General features: G+C 39.1%; 1 protein-coding gene across 4 annotated transcripts in view; it reads right to left on the minus strand.

Annotated features, from left to right (window-relative positions):
• Positions 1–22,725, minus strand: part of TET1 (tet methylcytosine dioxygenase 1) — a 69,827-nt gene that overhangs the window by 28,571 nt on the left and 18,531 nt on the right. For all 4 annotated transcript variants that reach the window (XM_069019004.1, XM_069019005.1, XM_069019007.1 and 1 more), the window contains 3 exons: positions 7,430–9,953; positions 6,113–6,203; positions 5,389–5,482 (listed from right to left, as the gene is read on the minus strand). In XM_069019004.1, the coding sequence (XP_068875105.1) occupies positions 5,389–5,482; positions 6,113–6,203; positions 7,430–9,953 (2,709 nt within the window). The remainder of the gene's footprint in view (positions 1–5,388; positions 5,483–6,112; positions 6,204–7,429; positions 9,954–22,725) is intronic.

Here is a 22,725-nt window from a genome sequence, read left to right on the forward strand (position 1 = left end):
AGAGGTCACATTGCTTTAAATAAAGTAGTGATAATGCCAAAATTCTTGCTCTTTAATAATACTTAACCTTGTCTACCTTAACATAGCTTTTCTCCTTCATTTTTGCTTTATTACTATTACTTAAGGAACAGCTTTACTTTGGATGATGTTACAAACATTTTTGTCCAAACTAAACTCCTCTAATTCTGTATTTAGCCAACATTGAAAATAGTGCCTGCACAGCTACACACACTAACATAATGTGGTACAACACTATAGCAAGAAAGTGATGCTCTAATAAAACATTATCCAAAAAAGTGAGCAAAACCCCCACCAACCACCCTCTCTATCTGCTAAAAATAATTTCCTTGAAGACTTCTATGGAGAACATCACTTAATCATTAAGACAGTTCAATAAATGAAATAAAAGCACAAAGTACAGTAGGCTGTTTAAAGCAAAATGGAACTGCACATCCTACTTACACCTGCGTCTAGGAGACAGTCAGTCCAGCAGAATTTACTTTAAAGCCTCTTTCAAATCTATTTTTAAAATTCCCCACTCATGTTCCAAATTACATGACAGCTTCACTGTCCCCTACAAACAGGGCTGCACTGTAACTTCTGACCCCTTAACTGCCAAGCAGGATACAGAAAATAACGATCACAGAGCCATTTGCCTTTAATAGATTACACATCTCTTCTAATACCAACAATAACAGAGAGAGAGTCAAAGCAGGAGTAACTTCTCCATTTTCTCACTTTCTCAATTCCCACTTTAAATTACTTTCTCAATTCCCACTTTCAATGACTTTCTCAACTCTAACCAAACTAGCAAATTGAAGAAAAACATCTTCTCTGCATGTATAGAACAGTTTATTGTTATTAAGGCTCACTCAGGACTTCACAAATTGTAGTTTCTGGCATTTAATTACAAATTCCTATCAGTTCAGTGATCTAGAAAATCTTTATTATAACAGTGGGCCATCTAAGCATTACTTTAAAAACATTAGTTTTAGTGGCTAGTATCAGGTTTGTGTTTGTACAGGACTGTAATGAGGATTTTTATCTGTTTTTATTCCATCCCTACTTTTTTATTATTTATACAGCCTACTAATAAAGAGCCAACATAAATAAAATAGAGATCTGTCAAGCTATAAATAAAAAACTCAAAAAAGGCAAACAGTACACAAGTGAAAGAATCTAAGAAACAACTTTCAAAAGGCATAAAAGCACCATAACATGGTATTTTCAAAGAAATTAGGGCCACCACCAGGATAACAGAATCTAAAAGGTCAACAGATCATCCAACTGTTAATAAAAACCCAAAAACCAAAACCAACCTAACAAAAAAAGAAACAAAACAAATTTTTAAAAAGGCATTCAGAGAAGATAAGGCTCAAACGTTCACAAACAAGAAGTTTGGAAAGATTCCCATGTCAGAAAAGCTTCATAGGGGACACCCAAGAATTTTTTTTTTTTTTTTAAGTTAAAGCCCTGACAGAAGTGGTTAGAGAACAATAGTAAAAAACAAACATACACACAAAATCCAAACCACCATTCCCTGCCCCCAAACAGCAGCCATTTGCCAAGTTCAGATGATACCCACAAAAGAAACTCAAGGATCAAACAACTGCAGTATTAAATGTGATGTGCATTGTCTTGATTTTTCATACATTATTACTAGAGCACCTGAAGATTCCCAAGAGGACCCAGCTTTATAAAAAGCCCCCGGAAGAAATCAGTTAGTTCCGTGATCACATCAGCCTGGTATCTGTGAGGGCAAGGCACAGATCACCCAGGAAAGCTGATGCACAGGGAGAGCTCAAACTTCTCAAGTGACTCTGAGCTGGGCATTACCATGCAGGAATGAGAATCTGGCATAAGGATTGAAAGTGCTATGAAAATCCCAAATCACTGCTCTGCAACAGTGAAAAAGCAAAAACAACTGCAAGGAATTACGGGGAATGGAGCACAGGGATGGAATCATTATTGCCAACATTTTAATTCCCAGCATAAGAGAACAGGAAGGAAAGGCAAAAAAGATGACAACATTTATGAAAGGCAGTTGAACACAAAAACACTGCCTCCAGCTCAGGGAAGCACAAAACTGTGAATTACTGGAAACCAAGTGAGTTTTCTGGAACAAAAGTGAGCAACTGCCTTGCTCTTCCACCTTTGTGCTATTTATCAGTCATGAAGACACAATATTGGCAAAAAGAACCTCAGCCTGACCTGGAGGGTTTTGTCATTTCTTCTCTCTCATCTTTTTTCCAGAGCTGGAGCTTTAAAAATTGCATTGCAACTCCAAATGAAGGCAAAGATAGCAGTGATACCTTAGGTGATCCAAGTCAACATCCACTGAAACCAGAAGGAACCCACAGGAAATGGATTTAATCCAAAACCAGCAAGACCCAAAGCTCAACCCCCTCTGAGGTCTGCAGTGATGTGCCTTTGGCTTCAGTGCTGCAGGATGATGCCTACAGTGAGCTACTTTCACATAAATTGAGGTAATTGTAATTTACCATCACACAGAGCAGGAGAAAACCAAACCACAACACATCTGTTACCAGCTAAAGCTCTGATGAAACAGTGGGACCAGTGAGTTCAGTCACCACTGGCTGGGTTCTAGGGGATGCACAGCAACATGAAACCTTTCATTACACAAACAGGCTACTAGGAGTGACAGGCCAATCATTTCAGTACTTCAAAACTTTTCTTTCTTTAACATACTAAGAAAAAGTATGATGACATGGACAAAGCAAAAGAAATCCAAACAGAAAAGAAGGAAGAATACATTTACCCCAGCAAGCGTCCCAGAATGCTAAGTTATTTTCTGACCACACACCTGTCACCTACCCAGATATCCACATATTTGGAATCTGTGGCAAAACTCTATTAATTCTGTTTTGACAAAACAAATGAGACAACGCAATTTGATGGGGAAAAGAAAAAAACCCAGAGGTCAAGCAATGTTCTTGCTGCCTCATGCAGTGAAAACAATCACAAGCTCATCTTCCCAGTTCATGTGGGTGTCAGTCTGATACCAACACATAGAACAGACACAAGGTTTCCAACCCTAGGCAGTATTTACTGAAGATGTTTAACTAATAGGAGCATTCTTTTTCATATCCAGAGGCATAAAGTATCACCCTAAAATATAACACATTAAAAAAAATACAGAAGAGATGCTTATTATTAAAAGAGTGAAAGAGAAATAATTCTGCAAGTTTATGGCAACCTGAAACCTATGGAAGAGAACATCATCTCCTCCAGGAGAAAGGAGTCTGTCTCAGAAGATGTTTAACACACCAGGTACATGTTGGGAGTCACTTAAGAGAAAATAACTTAGGAGTCACTCAGTATTATGGAATGCAGTCACTAACAGAAAAATGTATGGACACAGGTATTTTAGAAAGCCTCCTTAAATTTTAAAATGTTTCTAATGAACCAAAAAATAAAATAACCTAGTGGAAATAGGGGAATTTAATTGGGAAAAAATAGTTCAATGTGATCAACAGATAAGTTCCCTTCTTTTATCCTGTTTGCTTCAGCAGAGCTCCATCCCAGTGCTCTCAGCAGTGAGTCCCTCCGGAGCCCTAAGGGCAAGAATGTGTCCATCTACAAAGAAATGAGTCTGTTCCAAAGGACACTGGAAATGAGTAAGTGAAAGTCCCTGTGCAGCTACAGAGCCTCATGGCTACAAGTATCAAAGAGCACAGCAAGCCTTTTCCAGACGCTTTCAAACAAATTTCACCATTACGTCTCTTTGGTTTAGCCAAAACCGAAATATGCTCCATAAAAGGATTAGAAGTAGCACTGCCCATGAAAAATTAATGCAGCATATTAAGAACATCAACCCAAAATACGGATTTTACTCAGGACGAAACAGTTCTACAGGAGATGTCAGGGATTCCTTTCCCTCTCTTGTACTGAACAGCCACACAGTAACAGCAGACTTGGAAAAACATTCTTCCTCTTTAGGTGTAAACTCACACAAAAGAAAGTCACTGCTCCCTAGAACTTCAGTTAAATGAACATTGCACTTGCCTCTCACAAACATTTCACATACAGAAAGGTGAAAATCTAACTGGAGAGCAGGTCCCTATACCTTAAACCAGCCCTTTCCATAGGCACCCCAGCACTTAGACTGTCACAATGCACACACCTGTGGGACACCATAAATCCTGCCATTTCTGTCTTACATAAAACACAGTATGTTGATACTGGCAACAGAAAAATCAAGGTTAAGAGTTGTTTTAAATACCTTCTTCCTTTTAGCTGCTCACAACTGTTTCTATGGTAAAATTTTTAGCTCCTGTCTTCTGTTAAAACTAAGTGTTTTACTTAGTTGAAACACTGAGAAAAATCTTTCCAGTCTTTTTGGATGAATTGTTTATGAAATGAGTTTTAATTTTTTTTTCTTGGATACTGAATTTGTTATTAAATATTATCTGAAGCACGAGCACATATGTGATTCCCTTCTGAAAAATATTTTATGTATTGAGTATAAAAAACACATTTGTTCCAACCACAAGCAGTAAATGTTTAACATGCAAATTCACTCACATACAATATGCAATAACCTTATTTTTGGCATGTACTTACAAACACTACCCTACCAACTGTACGGTTACCTTCAGTTTTTTCAATCAAGTCTGAAATTCCTAAATACAGCAATACTTTTTTTTTTCTTTTAACAACCAAGTTCTTTTATTATTTTCCAAAACTCAGTTTACAAGATTTCCAGTCTATTTTTTACCTCCCTCAGTGGTTTCAGCAAAGATTAAGGACAATCATTTCTTTCCAAGCTCTCTCCTGGAGCTTGTGTCTGTTACCTCATTTCCTGGCTCCTATGAAGCAATGCAAGACAAGACTTTGGTGAAAACTATCATCATAACATTTACATTTTCAAATACTGAGTTCAGTACCTCAAAAATAGTAATGAGCCCCTTGGCATATGAGATTGAAATTCTCCCATCACTCTCTTTTCTTCTAGTGGTCATGCAACTGAGAAGGGTTTTTAAAAATGTTCCTGGATAGTTTTCCAACTCCCTCAAGCAACCATCCCTTCTTTTCTCTTTCACAATTTCCAATGACATATTTTACAGAACACTCCAACTTTCAGACACTGTCAGGGTATTTCTACCCTTGTTCATCTCTGCTAGCTCTGTTAAGCCTCTTCCTTTCACATTCATTCAAACCACTGTACATAACATACAGCACCACACCTTAAATTTAAATTTTAAAAAAACCAAACTAATTGTTTTCCTTAGCTTCATCATTCAGGCAGACTTTTCAATCAATTAAGAATCAGATCTTCATTAAAGACCAGATTATATTTGAAGTCAAGGACTGCACATCATTTGAAACCACACACAACAACTTTATTGATTTAACATAAAAACTTACCCACTTGGCAATTGGACACCCCTGAGAGCTTTTTCCTTCCTTTCCTGTATAAACCACTACCTCTATTCTTACTGCGCTTCCTTTTGCTCCATACCTGCATTAAAAAAAGCTCATGAGTAAAACAAACTACTGTAGACCATTTAAAAAGAGGAAACATTTTCAATAAAAGATTAATGAATTTGTTTTTACTGAGAACAGAAAAAACCCAAAGTATTTATAAAGCAAAAAAAAAAAAATCCTTTTAGTTTAAAACCCTACTTGCAAGAGTAGTTTTTGACATCTCTCTTCTGATAAACTTCTGCCACTAAGGAAATATTATCTGGGTAAGAAAATGTGATCTACATACAAATCCTAGTGCAACCAGTCACTAATACGACCTTTTTCCAGTTTGCCACAGCTTCTTCACAGGTAGGACACCAGAAAACCTTATTCTGCCAGCTGCTGATCTCTGTCCTTCCTATTGACTTCAAGGGCACCTCATAACACACTGCACTTGAACTTCAGCCCTGAGGTTGCAAGGGCTCAGAAAAGACACATGAGTTTGGACCTGAAGTGCTCGTGTTCACCGCATGCATATCTGAACAAGAAAACACTTTACAAATGAGTACTGACAAAAGTTCAGTAAAACAAAGCTAAACACAGCACTTCATTTCTCAGAGCTCTACTTGTTCCCTGTTTAGACAGTCAAAAATACAATGAGCATTAAAAGCTGAATTTTCCTCACCTGTTCTCCATAATTTCTCTCACAGCAGCAACACTTGGTCCGGTCCCGAGGTGCGTGTAATAGGGCCCTTCATCTTTTTCTATAATTTGCTCTGTAAGCAGGAAAAGAAAATGATGTTGGCACATACAAAATTTATTTACCCCATTAAAAGTAAACTTAGAAACAGTTTAAGGAAATGCCTTCGAAATTAAATTAGAACACATAAAATTTGATCCTGAAATATCATGAACAAAGAGTATGACAGGCTTCTTTCTTCATACACTTTGAAATTATTTTATACTTCTTTCTTCTGATGATTCTGCTAGTATTTTTTTTAATGTTATAAAGTAAAACCCTAACTATAGCAATATTTTGCATTCTTTAAAATTTTCATAAGAGGAGCTGGCATGCATTGACTAAGTAAAATTCCCAATATCCTTGTTGGTAGAAACATTACTAATTCATTTCAGACAAACAGGAATTGAGGGCAATAAAATAAATTAATTGATAGTCATATCCTACAGAACAGAAAACATAACCCAGGCCTTTTAACAAGCACTCTGTAGATTCAGAACATGAAAGCCAAGATGAAACAATCTGCCTGCATACGATTTGTTGTGAAGGGTCTGACTTGTCTTTCCATCTGGGTGCTCTGATAGTGACAACACAGTGCGTCTCACACTCTCAGCCAAGCTGTGTTTGCACAACCCTCCATGCAGAGCTTGCTGGGACATCTCCTGCTGCAACAGAGTTACTCTGCAAGTGGTCCCACCTCAACTCCACCTGAACTCTCCTCCACATGGCCAGGTGTCAGGACCTTTGGACATGGACTCTTCCAGGCCATCTCACAGTGGCCGTCGGGACTAACAGTGACAGGAACAAGGCCACCCCCAGCTATGCTCTCCTGCTTGCCTAACAGATTTAGGCAACAAGGACAATACACTGGGACACTGTTGCCCAGCCCATTCAGGCACAAACCAGTTCTACACCATCAAAATCATGACCTGATACCATGCAGGTAAGTACACATAAAGCACAAATCAGCAATGGCAGAACAACAAACAGAAAAACTCCCTTTCTTCCAGGTTCAAATTTAAGAGGAGGATTTAAACCTGCCAGCTGCAGTACAAAAAATACTTAATTCTGCCGTGCTTTGCAAGCCCAAAGAACACCAAGCAAAAGTTACAAAGAAGGGAAAGATCATTTCCTCCTTTCTTCTAATGGTGAAACACTGATTCTTTTGCAACAGCTGTCACATACACTTCCTCACATTAAAGGAAGCAACATGAGCACACCTCCATTTGAAACGTACAGGCAAAAGTTAGCAAAAACACTTACCAACACAGTCACAAGTTGGCAATTCAGATTGTCCTTTTTTGGTAGGTGTGTCTATTAAATTTTTTGTAGGGGTATCAAGAAACTTCATAGGTGATTCAAGGAAACTGCTGAGCGTGTTTTTTGCTGGGGAACACCCTGAGTCACCTGTGCTCTGGGCGTGGTCAGTACCCAAACTGGTTGATGTCAGAACGGTCACCTCACCCATACACTCCATATTCCTGAGAGCTTCAGCAGAACCTGGTACCTGGGCCCCACCACAGGGAATAGGCAGCACCTGTGACTTCGGATCTACCTGTTGAACCTGCTGAACATAGGCTTTGTTTTCACTACACATTTCGTTAGCTCTCAGGTTAGACTGGTTAAAAGTTGGTGGCAAAGGATGCGCCTGACTGACATTTGCTGTTTGCTGTACCTGAGAATTACATTTTTCTGTAAACATCTGTGGGTTTTCAGTTGGTCTTTTCAACAAGGATGCTGTTTTCAGCTGTGAAACTGCCAGAGGATTACGGGAGGACAGGTCACTATGTTGGCTACGTGCAACAACTTCATTTTTCAGTGGATCAGTGCCTAGTGGGTCACTGGCGCCTGCAGTTTTCATTTGCTCATTCACCACTTCACAGCCAAACAACCTGTCTTTTTTTTTCTCCTGCGGTGCCTCAGGTAAACATCTGTGGAATTTTATCTGTGCCTGTGGGAGAAATAATCTAGTTTTTTCTTGTGATGCTAAAGTATTTTGACTCAGCACTCTCTGTACTTTGGTTCTTGGAGATTTTTTTTCAGACGGAGCTACCCTGGAGTCCTGTGGCATGGTTTGACCAAGCTTGTGCAGCTTTGATGATATCCAAATGTCCTGCAATTCACTATGCTGGCATGACAACAGCTCTAGCTGGTTTTGATTATTTTGTTGATAGCGTACTTCTTGAGGCTTCTTCCTGTGTCTTGGTTTCCATGGCACAGCATTTCCTTTCTTACTTGTTACTTGCTTTTGCTTTAACAGTAAGGAACTATAATTTTGCCTAAAAAATACAGATTCTTTCTTCTGCAACACATCTTGGTTATATTTTGGCTGCCTCTCATGTGATATTAGATTAAGCAGTGATGCCTTTATGTCACTCTTCTGCTCTGGATTTGTCTGGTTTGATTCAATCAGCGCTGCCAGTTGAGTTAGTTGTGCAGCTACATCCTCTTCATCCTGGCTGTGAATTCCTCCTTCTTTAATCAAAGAACGACCTTCCAATTTCAAATCATTACATGTTGGCTTTTGCTCTAACTGGCCAGGAGTTTCCAAGCTGTTCCTTGTTTGCTGGACATTACATGAAGCATTGCAATACCCTGCAAGGGTGACCGGCTCATGAGCACAACTTTTCTTGGAATCATATCCTGAAAATGATGTTGCACTAGATGTTAAGTCAGATAAAGTTTTGGTATCTCTTGAGGATAACTGCAATTTATACATCTCCCCGGCCAGATTGGCAGGTTTATCACACAATTCAGACACTGAACTTTGGCCATTGTATAACACTGCCTTATTAGGGAGCTGCTTCTGCGAGTGAGTGCAGTGAGCCAAGAGCTGTTGCTCATTCTGCAAGTAAGTGTCTTTGATTTCTTGTAATGCAGAGGATGTGAAGGAGGATGAGATATCCCTTTTAAAACCATGGAGCAAGTTGCAAGTTGCTTCTCCTGGACATTCAGTACTTTCAGTTTTAGCTGGTGAAGTTGTTTCTAAAGGAGCTTCAGACAACTGTGTTAAAGCTTCAATAGCTACAACCTGCTCCAGAGTTAAATTTCGGGTTTTAATCAAGGACAGGAAAGTCTGCTGGAGTGCAGAATTCTCAGGCTGTATCTCCACATGAGGGACTTTAAAGCTATCCTTCCCTGCCTGCAGCTCCTCTTCAGGCAGTGGAGGACAACACAAGCTTTCTTGCAGATCCAAGCTGGAACCTGTCTGCAAAACTGACTTATCAGAATACTCAGAGATGCTGCAAGTGCAGTTTTCCTCTTTCATTAAAAGATTCCCTTGGTTTTCTGGGTGAACACAGCCAGTGCCACTCGTCAGAGTGCTTACTATGTTATTCAGATTGGTACCCTTCGGCCATTGCATGTGGGAGTTGCTTGTCAAATCTGTCCTTTCCTCTACAGATACATTTTTCAGTGAAGCAACTGCTTCTGGTGGTGAATAATGCAGGGTTTTTATGCCATTTTTGATAGTGTGCACAAAGGATTGTTTTTCAGCAAACTGACTGGGAGCAGCTGCTCTTTCACTGTGGTCAGCGTGTTTCAAGTGTTCGGTGCCCGTCACAGCACCACGGATGTCGCCGTTGACATGGACACCAAAGGATGGCTTCTCGTTATGTGCCCACTTCTCTGCTTCTAAGCCAGTCATTCTCTCTTTCTCCTTACACTGCACATTTTCAATGGGTACTGCTTGGTTTGTCTTCACCCTGTATTTTTCACCATGACCACATATGCTGCATTCCATGAGTTCTGGTCTGCGGCCATTTACTGGTTTGTTTTCTAAATTTGCCTATAAAACAAAAATAAAAAACCCTTGTTGCAACAGCTGTTCAAAGCATGTTAAAAATAAGAGGCTTCATATTTACAGCAATTAAACCCTACTTTGACAGATAGGAGAAATATCCTAATTAGGCACAGACATCGGAAAAGAACAAAACAGGAAGTTATAAAATAACCTGAAGGCTAAAGACCCTTATCCGTATTTATAGCTATTTTTCCCCGCTGCTGAGGGGCAGAGGAAGAAATTGTGTAAATGTGGTGGGTGGTGGTGGGAGACTAATGAAATGAATAGTCAGATAAACGATGTTAGCATTTAGAATTAGATGTAAAGATTCAATTTTTAATAAATTTGCATAAGCAGATTAAAAATAGGTTAAAAACTTTTGCTAAAAGCAAGACTGAAATCCAAAGGCTCATACCACAAAGTTCAGCAGTATTTTGGCATAATTACATTAATTTGGCTAGACCAATAAACTGGCTAAACCAATACACCACTTGGTTGGACACTCTAGGTAATCCTGAAAACCAACCATTCTTGCTTCAAGTCCTTAAATAATTACAAACCCTAAGCAGAAATGAATAGAAAGCCAATTTACATCAGCTCACTTGGAAGTTATTTTTTAAACAGTTGTTTAGCTTCTGTATTTAGAAGGAAATTTCCATGTTTCTCAAGAGTCTCTCATGTAAGCTATTCAAAACTGTATTTCAGTAAATGCTAAATTCTACTATTTCATTATAAATGTTCTTCATCTTCACTGATATTATACAGTACAAGTGATTGAAGCAATGTCAAAATCTAGACAGAGTCAGACTATTGTGTCCTAGAAAGCACATACATATGAGCCTTAAGATAGTATTATGGATATGAAGTAAGGAGTCATGCAAAGCAAAAATAAAACAAATTAAGGCAGAAACTTAGGCAAAAACAGTAATGAAGGCAGGAATCCAATTTTTGTTATGCTATTCAGATTTTAATTATATTAAATTTCCTTTTAAAAAATAATTTTAAATCACAATAGATAGTGCTGGTACTTTATCTGATTCCAACATTTAAGAGTTCTTCAATCACCTGTAAGCTTAACCAACCCGGACAGCTTTTCAAACCAGCAATACAACAGGCTAATTAACTCTATGTAGGCACTACCTCATAGCAGTGCCCAGAAAATACCACGTGCTATGAACCATTCAGTTAACTCAGAAATGGTTCTGTGGTCATACCAACAAAGGGTATGGACTTCTGAGAAAGCTCAAATCTATTTTGCATTTATTTTCCTATGATTATTATAAGCGTCAAGGTGGAATTGCCAGAAACCTCCAGGCAAAACAAGGCACACAGAGCCAGCTCTATCTGGAGCTCAGTGGTCACCTTGAAATTGATAAAACACAAACCCAAGAATCCATAGCATGTCCTAGATCTTAGGAGAGCCATCATAACGTCTCCTGGAAATGTCATGTAAAAACATGTCCAGCACCTATGCAGCTAAGTCAAGCCTACAGATATCATATACAGAAAGATTCTTTATTTAGTGTCTTCTCATTACACACAGATGCTGACGAATGGTCTGTGAGCTGGAGCTCCTCCATTTTTTTTTTTCACTGAAAATCCTGGTGATTTTCAGTGAAAGATTTCCAGACCCAGGGGGTCACTGAGCACTTTCTAAGGGATCCACAAAAGCTGAACGGGTTCCACAATTCTATTGCTAGCAGGGTTAAATGCATTGCACAGGTCTCTGTAACTGTACCAGAAAATATTTTCTGGTCCACCATAAAAGAGTAAAACCCCACAATTCTATACCTGCACAAAAGCTGAATTTCAATTACCTTAACTTCACACAGAACTAGAATATGAAATTGTTGTTCTTTCTTAGGCAAAAGTACATCTAGTATCTCTACCAATCCAAAAGTTGCCCAACCATGTAAAATTGTTATTAAAAATTATTTATTCAGACAATTAGGAGGCTGAGGACATAAAATCAAATAGATGAAAACTAATTCCCCGTCATTTGCACATTTTCAACGTAACACCATATTTTGTATTCCATTCATCGTTAGATGAATTAAAAAAAACGAATAACCTATGTCTGGTAATTTGGGAGCAATAAGAGGCATAGGGAAGGAAGAAGCTTCATCCACAATTAGCAGAAATGGGAAGATCTGACACAGAATCCACTGACAGCACTCAGTACAAAAGTGTCATCACAGTCCTCCCAATTTTATTGAGGACTGTTCCTCAATAAAATATTTTATCTGATCAAAAAGCACTGCTACACTCAAAAATACCCAGGATACTGCTTTATCTGCTAGTACTGCACAGGTACAGCGCTGTGTCCCTACAGAACCCCAGTGATCCCAGCAGCAAAGGTGGAATTGCTTAAAAAATATATATATTCTTCATACTTCATAGTTTCCACTAACATTACTAAAAGCTACCCACATGCAAGAGGAAGAAAAAAAACCCCAGATGAATCATATCACTGGCACGAGTTAGTTTATATTTTATTTTTCCATTTCCATATTTTTATTTTATGACAAAATATTGTCATAAAATCAGATGTTACTGTTTTAATCAAACTCTGCCTTTTGAGCACTGTGTTGCTTTATCTCCTATTACTGAACTGCAATGGATCCTAAAAGATACCTTTTCTTTTCCCTCAAAAACAGAAAAGGCCACTGGATAGTCTGTTAGTATGTGAAGTTAATATTTCCCACCACAAAGAGAAATGCAGACACACTACAAGGGACAGAGCTCATTTGATTCTTCCCCTCAACCTAGGAACAATCTATCTTCAAGTCCTGAATCTGGGTGTAAAAAACCCAGTGAAAACTACAGACAAGGATACCACAACCCCAAGGAACAGTGAACCTTCATGGGAGTTAAGCAATGAAGTCTGATTTGATCAGTTTCTAAGGCTTTACACAAATGTAATGAAAAGCTGAAGAATAAAGCAGATCAATATTAGCAATTTCCTCTCTTTCTCATTAAGGAGAGCTCTACTCTGCCAGGAGACATGAGCCACTAACTAATCATGCTCAAGCTTAGGCTCTGAAGTAGTTTGTGCTATCAGGACAGGAACCACAGTCTGCTGTGGCCATTGCTGTATTACTTAAACTTCAACCAGATATTATCTCATATACACACACACACAAGAATTCACTCTGTGAGCTAATGCTTCCAGCACACACAAACAGCCAGTTACAGCAAATCATTTGACATTCTGAAAACAGTCAGACTTACTATTAACTTCTCTTAACACATGATGCCCCTGAGGTAACGCAGAATTCACCAACTCACAATCGAAATGCAATGCTTAAGCTACCCCAAAGATATTTCCACATCTGAACAGCAAGCAGGCCATCGATTTGTGTCTCTCATTTCAAACCTCTACAGGTGGTAACAATACACACTGTACTAAAGGACACCACCATGATCAATTACTCTCATAAACAAGAAATAACAGATGATGCCCTGTCCAACTACTGATAAAATGGCTCTACAAGCAATCTTGATGAGTAACACAACAACTAATGCCAAGTCCCCCCTAAGAAACCCTCCCTGTAAGATTCTGCCCAGGTCCCATAGGAATACAGTGCCCAACAGATCAAACAATACTTGCACCCCCTGCTTGTGCCAAAAACTGGGACGGCCCAAAAGACAGCTCTTCCAGGGTCACAACATTCATCAGCACAAAAGGATAAGTGGGTGAGAAGCGCTTGCAAGCTGCAGTGCCATGGGTAAGCCTGGATCCTGCTGCGTGTCTGCAGCCACACAGCCAGCCCCACACGACCCTCCAAGCTGGGACAGAGCTGGCAGCTCCTCAGAGTTCCAAAACCACAATTTAAGTTTTGCTTCAGAAAAACTGTTCGGGAAAGACCCCAAATGTACTTCCATCTAACATTCAAACAAGGTGTTTGATTCATGGTCCAACTGTCAGATGTCACTGGCTCACCAAGAGACAAGAAAGCACCACCCAGCTGACCAGCAGCAATTTACTCTTCTGTCATTTATTCCTGCTGTCTACTGTCTGCTCCCCAGGACATGCAGAAATTCAGTGGAATCAAGGACTTGCACTGGACAGGACCAACATAAAGGGATAAGGAGATAAGACATGGATAGGTCAGGCAACAGGGAGACAGAGCACAGGTGTGGAGAAACAGTTGCTTATACCAAGTGCTATGTAGGAAACTGTGCATTGGTTAGAACAGAGGCAAACGTAAGGTGGGAGGCTGTGGAAGCTATAGGCCACCTCCTGAATACAGCTAAGTTTTCTTTTTGGTTTGTTTTTTTCATTAAAATAAAGGCAGATACAGTAATACATTTAAGAATAAACTATTTCAGACCACATGACATGTTTGACTACTGCAATAATGCAGACAGCAGCAACCTGCTATAGGTTACTGCCCAAGGCTGCAGCCTGAACAGGGTGTCCAAGCAGGCTCCCAAAAGAGAGAACAGCAGAGTAGAGGCCAAGATGCAAGCTGGGGCATATTCCCCATCAATCTCTTCATAGGCACAAAGCAGTTACCAGCACACTGCTTAACTGTGGACATGAAGGAGTCTCTCAGGGTACCACACTCCTACACTGGCTCAGCTAAGGCACATTTTCTATAGGTCTTAATCCAGAGAAACAGATTGGGGACATTTGTTAACATTACACAGCCTGAATGTATAAGGTGTTTTGTTCCTCAAGAGAGCAGCATTCACAGATTGCATTGAGGGACAGGACAGGACTTGGCAAAATTATGTTGACAAATTTTACCACAGAAGCTGATTTATACAGAAACTCAGGGGAACAAAAGGCTCTGCAAATCTGGAGTAAGGATCTGCAGATCTGGAGAATCTGACCTGGGGCAGGACATTCAGGCTTTCCTGGGAGGATCCCCATCACTTCCAATTTCCCTGAGTATAAAACCACCCTGTCACCAACTTGAGCATCACAGCAGGTACCATTTCACACTGGATCTTACTGCAGCTGAAAAGTCTGCTCTAGTTGCTGGTTGCTTTTTTTTTCCATGTCTGTAGCCACAACAGCGAAGAACATTCTCCAAGCTACATCTTAGCTCTCAGTTTCATCTCCATTTAATCTACATTTATATCCTCTTTGCTATGTTCTTCAAACACCAGCCAACCTTCCCACCAGAAAAGCTCCTTATCAGTGTCTTTCCAGGAGGAATTAGTACATAACAGCCTCAAAGTCTTTACATCTTTGTTCTCTTCTCTCCTACACCACTACCAGAGCAGAGCCCTCCCACTCACCTTGCGTAACAACTTCAGCGAGACCACTTACAAAGAAAATTTACAGTATCAGACCCTAAAGGATACACTTACTAACAAAATAAAAAACTACAGGACACTAATTCTGACTGTAAAGATTCCAAATGGTGACTCCCATAGAAATGTATTTACTGGATTACTACTTGGAAATAGGCTCTCTCAGCCACAAACTCAAATTGTTTCCATCAACTCCTAGCTCTATCTTGTAAAAGCTAGAAACAGGAGTAAGAAAAAACAGAGGGTGAAGGACACCCCATTCTCCTATACAGGCATCCAAGAAGTGGATTTGTTAAGAAAGAAAAAACCCAAACACTACAGTAATTTTTATGCCACAGAAGCAAATATAAACAAGCATCTTGCCTGGTCGTTTTCATTTTCCTTGGGTTTTGGATTTGGTTTGGTTTGGTTTTTACTGGTGTTTTGAATTACTCAATCATTTGTCTTCAACACTGAAACCAAACACTCAAAAGAGACCCTGGCAGCTCTGGAAAATATAGCACTCAATTAAGCCAGAAAAGAAAAATTATACAATCAGCAGCAATATGTATTCCCTAACAGAACTTTCCCCTAATGTGCTTTAGCTCAAAAGCAGAGATGAGAGGAATTTAGTCTCTGAATTTACCCACCCTAGCTAATGTCTCTTGTGGTCTACTCATTTATGAAACCATCAGCACACAGCGTTAAGAAGTGCTGCCTGGCCCTTCCCTGCAAATGGAGAATGATCACAGTGTTCATAACAGGGACTTCAGGGAGCAAATCACAGCTATGTGTAACATTCTTAGCAACAATCTGGAAGAGCAGTAAATTAATACTTATAAAAATAGCAAACAATTCAAAGGCCAGACATGATGCTTCCTAAATTAAGCTGGCTAGACAACCATTTCATTACAGCTAAAGATAAATTGTGTATTTAGCAGGAGACATGGGACTGTATCCCCAAAAGGCAGGTTTCTACCTTGGAAAGAAGTGCCTTCCAGGAGGACATTAACACGGTCAATTATCAACCACACAGTAACTATAGAAACTCCTGGTGCAACTTTATGGCTGAAAGGGTTAGTTAGATTCTTGGATGCATAAATAACAGTATAATTAGGAAAAGACTGGTTACTTTCTATCCTGTACTTTGCACTTTTGCACCTGCTAGCAGAATAAAGCATCCTGTCCTGGCATCCCCAATTCAAGCAAGACATTGATATGCTGGAGAGGGCTTCGAGGACCACAAGAATGACAAAGGATTGAAACATCTTGAAGTGAAAGCCTCAAGTTCACTCTATACTCACTCTCTGCAATTTACCAAAGAGAAAGAAAATTGAAAAGCCACAAACTCCTGCTCAGTCTGTGTGGAAAAGAATGCTGATAACAGAGGGCTCCTTGTTCTAGTAGACAAAAGTATAAGACTCGATGACTATAAGTTAAGGCCATAGAAGTCTGGCCTTGAACTGTGGTGCACATTTTTGCAGCAAGACAGAAAGAGCAAAGAAATTTTTTTAAGCATCTTGTTATGTGTTTGGATGCACTTTTCATCCACGGGAATTTTCAAATTCAAGTTCTTTGACCTATTTTTTAAAAAATTATGTTTAAGCCAAATAAAAGGATACAGTCTTAAAACCTCCCAGCACAAGAACAAGCATTCATAATGATCTTTCCTGGGTTTACCACATGCGAACCAAACTGAGACGACTTAACGTCTCTTCAGGTTCAGCGCAGTAAAGATCCAAACTGCTAAGATAACAACATAATTTTCAACAGTTCCTGTAATCTAACCAGGAAGATATTCAGCTCCTTAATTTAGGACCAAGGTTCAGTGCCCCACCATCTGTTGTACAACCAATTACATTATTTACAAGTTACTACATGTTGGTAGCAGCTCTCAGACCAGAACTGCTAAGGATACAACGCCATTCTAGCCTGGTTTTAAAGCTGATGAGGGGCCACAAGACAAAAAGCAGTAAATAATACTCTTTAGGAATAGAAAAGTCAGTGACAGGTATGTCAGAGGAGCAGCTTAATTCAGATTTAAAAAAAAAAAAAAAAAGAAATAGTCATGCTGAGTCACTTAAGGCACCAGGCTACAAGGCAGCACTATTCAGGATTTTTCATCTATGTGTTGCTTACTCTCCTGAGGAAAAAAAGCCAAAAAAATTGCAAATTATGTTTCCTATTCTGTCTGAGAGCTTGCACACCTATGGTTTAAGTAAAGCTCAAAGCAGAATTTGCACTGTAACTTCCACTTGCTATTTACAGGAGTAGCAGCTTTCACTTCCATCCTGGAATAACAGCAATGTTGTTATGGAGCAGCACTGCAACACTGGTGTTTGCACTGCAGAATTCAGACAGTGATCATCTGTCACAAAAGTGAATGCTTTGCATTTATAAACACAGAGCAGCTTTTCCTCTTATTCACAAGTCCAAACCCTTATTCTAGGAAAATTAAATGTAGAGCTCCATTTTACTATGGGGCACTGATTAAATTATAATGCAATACAGACAGCATAAACAAAACACTGAGAAAGGAATTCAGTCAAGACACAAACCACTCAATTTTAAGTGAGCTTCAAAAAATCCTAATATTCTAGAAGGCTTAATATTAAAGTTGTTAGGAAAACAAGGACAGCCTTGTTGTATATAGCCTATATACTAATTTCACATAAATTAATGGAAAGGGATTATTGTTAGTTGCTTATATGTAAATGCTATTTTCCTTTTTCTTTATCTCATTTAAGTTTCATGCATTTAGCATTTAAAAAGAAAGCATGAATTCTTCTTACCTCCCCAATGAAATCCTATAATCAGGAATTTATTTTAGAGCAGCAATCAGATTTCTTGGCCTCTACAAAAGCAAGGCTCCTACTAACGTCAGTGGGAAAGTTTGCTGTTGTAGTACCAGCTAAATTAACTTTCCCATAATCAGTAGCGCTAAACAAAAATCTTGGTATAACATGGCAGAAAAAAAAAATCACAGAAGTGAAAAATCTGCTGCCACTCTGTTAAGTTTAGGGCTTCTCAATGGTTTTCTCCCACATCAACTGCTAAAAAGCAATAAACAAACTTACTCAGCAATATGCTATCAGATCCTAAACAGGTAGTACTGATTTTCAAAGCATTTTTTAGATATTACTGTCAATAAATGTATGGATAGCAGCATACTGAGAAGAGATTACTGGAATTGGCAGAGCCATCTCAGTTATTTCAATGCCTGCATTATGTACAGCAAGTACAAGTACTGAATAAAGCTCCTAATGCAGTAGTGAATTCAAACAATACCCACAAAACAATATACCTGGAAGAGAACCCTGTATTTATTTTGTAAAACTTCATTAAGAACATCTAAACAACGTATCAGTCAATATACCTACACAACTGACCTTCATCTCCTCATGTACATTTTCCTTTCTTTCCTCAAAGGATGCTGCTTTTACTGGATATTTTATGACATTTTTGATCACAAACACATTTTCTACCTTTTTCAAAGCTCCACTTCTAAATACAATAAAGTGGAAAGCCCTGCACTAAAACATACCATGAGAGTCAAGATCTACAAATAAATAGTGATTCAAAACATGCAAACCCCTTCAAAACCACTGTGATCACAAGGTTCAGCCTGGCCTTACTCAGTGTTTCCCAGCATCGATGTGCCTCTGTCCCTACCAATCCCTGAGGAGTGGCACTATCCTCACAACTGCTCTGCTACAGCAGCAAATGAGTTAAAACAGAAAACCCTGCTCCTCCCTGTCTCCTCTCCAAGGACATCTTCCCTCAACATTTTGGGGAGTTGTGGGGCAAAGAGCAGCACGGTGGTGCTGCTGAGCAAGCACGGGGACAGGAGGAGACATGGATGGGAGAGGTAGCAGCACTGAATCAGGGAGCCCTACAGGAAAAGGGGGCAAGGCCAGCACAGCATCTCTGCACACCCCATGAAAGAGTCCACAAGGGACAGGCTTCAACTCTACCAGAAACTGGAAAAATTAAGGATTAGAAAATAACTACAGTAAGATTAATAATCTACAGATCACTTACAAAGGCTTTCTTTGTTAGAGCACTATTCAAAAACATCTACGTACATGAGTAATCCTGGCAGAACTGTACAAACAACATGCAAGTGCTTCACATGTTCAGGAGTGCATTCATGTGGAAGTGCTGGGAAAGCTGCACGTGCAAGTACCCTGTACCAAATCACAACCATAATCATGCCTGCTCACATTGACTGGTTCCATGAGCTTAGCAGGAGCAAAAAAATTTAAAGATTTCATCCCATTTACACAGATGCACAATCAGCTTAAAAAAGGTGAAAATTATAACATTTCTTTCAAAAAATGTTGGAAAAAATCCAGGTAACAGGTAATGATCTTACTTTTAAGAATATAAGTTAACTGATTTGTGTAGGATGCTCTGATACCAAAAGTAAGGTCCACCTACCAAAAAAAGGGAGCAAAAAGACAGGGAGCAAAAAACAGGCAGAAACTTTCAACCAGTACTCAAGGTAATTTTAAATGGTATTTACTGAAGGAATATGCTCCAAGGTGATAATGTCTATTTTAAAAAACCCACAACAAATATGGTAAGTGCTTTCTGGACAATATCCTTTCCAACTTGTATTGTACCATTCTTCCTTCTTTCCCTGTAAAATTCCACAGCAGTGCAATTCCATCCATTGACTTGCTCATATCTCAGTTTAAAGGGGAAAAAAGTAATAAGATTTAATTCCATCCAGCTAAATATTTTGGCAGATATTCTGCACTAAAAATATGCACCATAATTTAGAATAAATGTTCAAAATCAGTTCAATCCTTGCTCACTCCAAGCATTAGCATGAACTTTAGCACTTCCTTTCCTAAACCTTGTTAACATATATATGATCTTGATCAAAAAAAGTGTATTTTTAGTTTCTTAGAGCTGCAAAACTAAAACTGCATCATAAAAAGGGCAATAGTAGGTCTGCCAAGCCAACTTTGTTTTAAAGTTTGTTGTTTTTTTTTTTTACAAGACTATGCTTTGTATGTAGGGAGGAGAAAAATTAAGAGGGTGCTCAATCAGCTACTTGCAGTTTGGTGGAAATGAAACTTTTATATTCCTAATATGATGTTTATAAACAACCCCAAAGTTCTAGATACTGAGTCATCTTTTGGCTTGTCTTCAGCTGAGGGGATTTTACAGAGTGTGAGCAGGCACTGTTCGCACTTTCCTGGCGCCCTCGATCACCATTGCCGTGTTTATGCAGAAACACACAAACAGAACCAGAGAACACAGACTGTGCAGGCAGTCACAAAACTCATTTAGCACTGCATATGTAATTCTGGATTTCTCCCACAGTCTCTTCCCTATTTTTCCCCCTCCCTTTTTAATTTCTTCTTTTTGTTTTGTTGTTGCTTTACGTTTCTTTAATCTCTATCAGGGCAAGAAACACCTGCAGCCATCCAAAAGGCAGCCTTGGCTCCCCAGAACCCCCAGGAAAGACCATGGATTGTGCTTCACCAGCTGCCTCCTGATCTGTGGGGAGGTTTCCTTACTGGTGCCACTGCTGCCTACACGTGGTAGATTTTCCTGACAACACGATGCCACGTGCAACTGTCCCACTCTTCTAAGCTGTGTGTTAATGAACTTGCAAGTGACTGCAAGCATTTCCCCATCCTTAGGAAGAGGTGCACTGCACTGCCCAAACTGAGCCAGAACACCAGTAAGTGGCTAAAAAGGATGATGTTAAGCGAAGCAGGGCGTATAATGTGACTTTTGAAATGCAGACAAATGAATTTTTAAGTGTGAATCCCTTCCATATAGATTTTTCATTACCAGGAATAAAATTAAAGAAGTGTCTGCTTTACTGGGAAAAGAACACAATATAAACCCTAAGGAAAACTAAATATATTCCTTCCCTCATACCCATTACTGTGAGCTTACAAAGACTCTTTAATGAGCACTTGCTTGCTAGAAGTGATGAATATTTCAGATGTTCGTTCAAAATAAACATGGAGAACCTAATACAGTATTTATGGCATGGATGAATTTCCTAAATGAGTCCTCCAAAAATCAGAAAGGAGCATTAAGACATGAGTGTGACTATAAATAGTCCACAAAAGGTACAGCATAATAGTGTGTATCACTTTTAGTCTTGTTTATATCTGTCCAACCCATTTTCAATTGGAAAGCACTGCTTATTTTCTCCCTGTACAGAATTTGTGAATAGGTTGGTCCTAAGCAGCAGTTAGAAAGAACACGAGCCCTCTAAGTAAATAAATGTGCATCTATCAAAACTTAGGAGGGTTAGGGGAAAAAAAAACCCTCCACATATTATTGGAAGAAAGTACTACAAATCTTCCTTTAAGAAAGTTAAGAATACTACTTGAAGAAAATACGAACAAAAAAGATCATATCCTGTCAAAAGTTTGGAAATGTCGCTGGTCAGATGCCTTCAGCCACTATCAACCATAAAATCAAACACTGAAGTTATAATTCAACAGATAAGACAACAATACTTTACATGGCTGTCCCACCAATAGCAGAAGCCAGATTAGAGTCATATAACAATGTCACATTTCTAAAAATGCCCTAGTAAAGAAGTCTGCAAATTATGCACTTTTTTAAAGTTTACTGCAGCTGACAGAGCTGCAACGTAACTTAAGATGCCCAGCCTCCCTTCTCCCATCCAAAAACAAAGGCCAACCCCACCAACCCAAATCCAGTATTTCATGAGATGCCTTCAGAGGTACTGTGCCTTCTTTGGTGGATGCAACTGAACAAACTCTTAGGAGACACACTTGGGCACCACAAAACAAAGACAAATACTAGAAAACACAAAGAACAGTACCTAAAACCAAAGAGGAAATACCACAGAATCAATTCAGCAAAGGAAAAGTCAAACCAGAAATCAACCCAGGTTCAGCTATTGACATGGATACTACACACACACACACAGAACCAGACAAGCCTTTCCATTCAAGGGCCAAGGGTGGAAAATAACACTTCAGAAGGCTTTTTGGAAAGGAGAGGAATGACAGAATCATATTGCATAGCAACCTGCTTGGCCATCTAATCACAAACAGTGGCAAAATGAACTCAAGAGGAAAACCCCAAGACGAACTGTGTGCCACTGCTGCAGACAGACACCCAATACAAGGTATCTGTCTGTGACCAAAAAAAGACATTTTCCACACTTTGCCAGAGCAGGCATCACACCAATTACACATTATAAACTGGCTCATTTACAAACACTCCTTATTTTGCATGCTACTGTCAACAGCACAAAACACAGAATGAGTAAATACTTCAAGTTTTAGCTACACCCATGTGTTATGTTACAAAGAGCAGCAGTAGTTAAATAATTAAAATCATACCTACAACAATGAAAATACTAATGGCTTAATTATTTTAATGCAAAAAAAAAATAGTGCTAGTGTTGTACAACCACAATTAGTGTTAGCACACAGGTAAGTGGCTTGCACAACTACTCCACATGAAAAGACAGACACCCTTGAGGCTGGACAGGTTACTTGCTCCTTACTTAATCGTAACTTTG

The sequence above is a fragment of the Aphelocoma coerulescens genome, chromosome 6, assembly GCF_041296385.1.
Source record: "Aphelocoma coerulescens isolate FSJ_1873_10779 chromosome 6, UR_Acoe_1.0, whole genome shotgun sequence".
NCBI lineage: Eukaryota > Metazoa > Chordata > Aves > Passeriformes > Corvidae > Aphelocoma > Aphelocoma coerulescens.